The 4,689-nt window shown below is 51.9% G+C and overlaps 1 protein-coding gene across 1 annotated transcript; it reads right to left on the bottom strand.

Annotated features, from left to right (window-relative positions):
- Nucleotides 1–225: 225 nt before the first annotated feature.
- Nucleotides 226–4,255, bottom strand: MAFB (MAF bZIP transcription factor B). Its single transcript, XM_083873035.1, has 2 exons — nt 2,454–4,255; nt 226–728 (listed from the first exon to the last, which is right to left on the bottom strand). The coding sequence occupies exons 1-2, from the start codon at nt 3,383–3,385 to the stop codon at nt 701–703; spliced, it is 960 nt and encodes a 319-aa protein (XP_083729161.1). The 5' UTR covers nt 3,386–4,255; the 3' UTR covers nt 226–700.
- Nucleotides 4,256–4,689: the final 434 nt, after the last annotated feature.

Raw genomic sequence — 4,689 nt, 5'->3', positions numbered from 1 at the left:
AGAGCCGGGCCCGGCGCGGGGCTCCCGCCGCTCCCTCCGCCCGCCCCGGGGGTTTGGGGTGATGCTCCCCCCGCCCCGGGGGTTTGGGGTGATGCTCCCCCCGCCCCGGGCCAGCCCCGGCCCCAGCACAGGAGGGGAAGGCAGCGAGCAGCAGCGTTCCCGAGAGGGCAGAGCAGCCCCGCGCCGGCCGCAGGGTGAGGACAGGGACGGGGCCACAACTTTTCCTTTCTTTCTTTCCTTTTTTTTTTTTTTTTTGGAACACGAGACGTCAGAGAAGCAGGTCCCTCCAAGAAATGCCATTTCAATGATTTTAATAAGCAAAATAGGAAACAATTTTAATAACCAAAAACAGAAACCAGTCTGAATAAAACTACAATAGACCAGGTTTTTTAATATTTTTCATATCATAAGCAGGATTTGAAATTGATCCCTTCAGAACTTTACATGAAATAAAAACAATTTTTTTTCCGCTGCTGCAATGTTTTGATTTCAACACAGTTGAATCAGTAAAAACCAAAGATCGTTTTCTGATGCATGACTAATATCCACAATATTTAAAACTGCAAGCACCATGCTGTTCATTACAATCTTGTTATTACTGTTAATTTATAAACTAATACAAACTTAAAATGCATCCGGCCAGCAGTGCCAGCTATCCTAAAAGGAAACTAAAAAATAAGTTTTCATTTTGGTATTTTTGTCAGTGCAACGTAAATCCTTTTACTGACCTGCAGGAGGAAAAAAAAAAAAAAAAAAAAAAAAAAAAAAAAAAAAAGTAATAAAAACACCCATAAGACTCCAAACTACTACTACTATACAACTGCAAATAAATTTTGGCTAAAACTTTCACTCGCTGCATAGGGAAGCAGAGAAGCAGATTACAAATCATTGCAAAAGAATACACTTAAAAGTTGCTGTATGTCTTCTTAAAAAAAAAAAAAAGTTTTAAATTTAAATGCTTTCCCAGCCCACTCATCAGCTGCTGCCATTGAGAAACCCAACTTCAGTGGCCACACGGAGCCCTCGCTGCTATCGCAGCTTGACTCGGAACGAGGAGGATTTGGGCTTGTTTTTTCCTCTTTATTTACCGAAAATCTAGGGGCAGTTGTTGTTGTTTTAATTTTTTTTAATGGAACTGGTATCTCGTCCGTCCTTCGCTTCCTGAGTGTACAATGAGAAGGGAAATTATCTGGCCAAGCCAAACCACTCAGGCTGGGAATTGTCCTGGAGGAAAGAGCTTCGCTGCCTTTAAGGCATGGAGTAGGTTCTAGTGACCGAGGAGGGTTTTTCCCTGTTAAGTTTAGGTTTGTCAATGCCATTCAGGCGTTTTTGCTTCTGCCCCAACAAACAAAAACCAAAATGAAAACTAACCAAAAAAAAAAAAATACAACTTAAAAGTGCACCAGATATACAAAGTTGGTTTTTTTTCTAATGCAAAATGCCCATAACTTTTTTTTTCTCTTTAAGTATCTCTTTAACACCAAACAAACCGTATAACCAGCCTGCTGAAATGTTATTTTGTTTTTTGTGTATTTTTCTCCTGTACGGTTTGAAGTAGCAGATATTTACAAGCTAACAACCATAAAAGAAAACAAGAGCAAAACCAACGAACAAAACTGCACAAGCAGTAAAAAGTTCGATAACTTGTGATGCTTTTTCTTATTGATGAAACAAAACAACAACAGAAATCTATGATCGATGATCAACATGCTATAGTTAAACAAGAAAATGGTACAAAATAGAAATTATTACCATACATGTCCAGCATGCAGGATTAATATTTTTAATGCAGATTTTCGTATTTTTCTATATAATCAAGCAGGCAATAAAACTGATGAGTTTTTTTTTTTTCTTTCATTCTTTCTTTTCTTAGATTGAATGTCCCATCTGAGTCCTGTAACTTATTTCTCAAAGCAGGCAATATATGAAGAGTTTGCATATATTGTCCTTTTTTACTTATTCTCTTTTTCCAAGCAGGTAAATTGTGCATGAGATGGTGCTGTATATGTCCTCTCTCTTTCCAAGCAGGCAGTACGTTATCGATGGCTTGTTCATTGTCCTTTTTTTATTATTATTCTTTTAAAGTCCATCTCGCTCTGCAAGTGAGCGATCTATAAAACGCTTCACTTGTCCTTTTCTCCTTTGCCTCTGTCTCTCTCTCTCTAACTTGCACACGAAAGTCAAAAAGTTGCACTTTACCTCTCCCATCCCCACCCCCAGCCTACTTTTCCCACAGCTACTCTAGAAGACTGGATGCTGCCAAAAAAAAAAAAAAAAGAAAAAAAAGAAAAAATCAAGTCTCTATTTTTCTCTCCTCCTTTCTCTCTAGTCAAGCAGACGGATGGATGGAGATGTCAGAGGAGGATGGGAGCAGGGGGGGAAGGTGACAGGGGTCAGGTTTGGGGGGTGGGGGGTTTTTGTTTGTTTTTTAATTATTTTTGTTAAGCACTCACATGAAGAACTCAGGGGAAGACGGGTTGTCACTGGTGGAGCCGGCCTCTCTGAAGCCATTGCTGGCAAGTTTCTCACACTTGAGCTTGTAGGCGTCTCTCTCTCTGGCCAGCCGGGTCACTTCTTGCTTGAGCTGTTCCACCTGCTGAATGAGCTGCGTCTTTTCGTTCTCCAGGTGGTGTTTCTGCTGGACACGTTTATACCTGCAGGACTGGGCATAGCCCCTGTTCTTCAAGGTCCTCCTCTTCTGCTTGAGGCGGATCACCTCGTCTTTGGTGAAGCCTCGGAGGTGCCTGTTGAGCTCCCTCACAGACATGGAGACCAGCTGGTCATCCGAGAACCGGTCCTCCACGCTGCTGGAGGGGGGATGCTGCTGGTGCGAGTTCTGGAGCTGCTGGGAGGAGCTGGAGGAGGTGGAGGGAGTGGGAGAGGCCTGGTGGTGATGGTGGTGGTGATGGTGAGGGTGCCCGCTGCCGGCCAGGTCTTCGTGAGTGACCGCGGGGTACTGGTGGTGGTGCTGGTGATGGTGGTGATGGTGGTGGTGGTGGGCCCGGAAGCCCTCGAAGCCCTGCAGCTGCTGGGACACCTGGTGGGACCCAATGAGGGCTTCCACAGCGTCCTCCGGGGTGAGGTTCAGCGCCTCGGGGTTCATCTGCTGGTAGCTGTTGGCCATCCAGTACAGGTCCTCCAAGTGTGTCTTCTGCTCGGTGGGGCTGAAGCTGGGCGAGGAGGGCACGGAGCTGCAGGGGGTGCTGATGGGGGTGGAGGACACGGAGCCGGCGGGCTGCAGGCGGGTGCAGTGCCTGCCCGAGCGGTCGTTCCTGCCCAGGGGCTCCTTCTTCACGTCGAACTTCATCAAGTCGAAGTCGTTCACGTACTCCATGGCCAGCGGGCTGGTGGGCAGCTCGGCTCCGATGCTGAGCTCTCCGGCCATCGCTGTCTTGCGGGCACCTCTCCCGGCGGAGGGGGCTGGAGGCTTCACCCCAGCGCGCAGTCTGGCTCCCCTATTCCAAACCAACTTTGGCTTCTCGCTTCCTTTCCTGCGCTCCCCCTCCTCCGCCGCCTCCTTCTCCCGGCTTCTGGGGCTTCTCCGGTCCGGAGCGGCAAAGCGGAGGCCGGGCGGGCTGTGGCTGTCGGGGCCGGCCCCGCTCCGCGGGCTGCGGCAGCTCCCGGCGCCCGGCTCCGGGGAGAGAGGAGCGGCGGCAGGAAGGGCAAAAGCAAAACAAAACAAAGATGCTGCCTTCGGCTCTGCGCAGGAAGAAGAAGAAGAAGGTCGGTGCGAACGCCCAGCCCGTGGCCCCGGCCGGGTTTTGTAAGTCCGGAGCCCCCTCCCCGCGGCTGCCGAGCCCGGAGCCGCCGCAACTTTCCAGCCCGAGCAGCGCCGGGGCAGCGCACGGGGACCGGCGGCGGCGGGGCTCTGCACCGGAGTTTCGGCGGCTCTGGCAGCGCAGGCGAAGGGGAGGGAAAAAAGGGGGAGGAAGGAGGGGAAGGAGGAGGAAAAAAAAAAAAAAAAAAAAAGGAGGAGAAGGGGGACGAGCACAGCCCGGCTCTCCGCTGTAGCCGCCGCCGCCAGCGCTCGTTGTGCAGCTGTGATCACAGAGCAGCCCCCCTTGGCTTCTTATACGGCCGTGCCCGCCGGGAGCGCGGCGGGGGCCGGGCCCGCGCCAATGGCAGCGCGGCGGCGGCGGGGCCGGGCGGGGCCGGGCCGGGCCGGGCCGTGACAGCTCCGCTCCGCTCCGCAGCGCCCGCCCCGGGCTCTGCCCGGCTCCTCCAGCCTTCCCGGGGCTTCATTTCATTCCGCTGCCTGTTTGTGTGTTTGTTTATTTATTTATTTCTCCTTCCCTTCCCTTCCCTTCCCTTCCCTTCCCTTCCCTTCCCTTCCCTTCCCTTCCCTTCCCTTCCCATGCTTTTCGCCCTCCGCAGCCCCACAAAGGAGGGGGGGCTCGGGGACATCCCGCCCGTCCCTTTGTTCTAAAATATAACAAAGTGCCCCTTTTTTGCCCGCTGCCGTCCCGTAGCGGATCCCAAGGCAGGGGAGCTCTTCCCCCCCGTGCCACGCACACTCACCCACCCTTTCAACTTTATATAACCGGCCCCGGGGCGAATGTACCGGGGTAAAACCGGCCCCGGGGCGAACGGAGCCGGGGAAAAGCGGCCCCGGGGGGAACGGAGCCGGGAAAACGCGCAGCGGGTCCGGCCGGGAGCTGCGGGAGGAACCGGGGGATGAGCGGGAGGGAA

This window comes from Zosterops lateralis (assembly GCF_965231275.1).
Source record: "Zosterops lateralis genome assembly, chromosome: 16".
Classification (NCBI taxonomy): domain Eukaryota; kingdom Metazoa; phylum Chordata; class Aves; order Passeriformes; family Zosteropidae; genus Zosterops; species Zosterops lateralis.
This window is presented reverse-complemented; position numbering and strand designations above follow the sequence as displayed.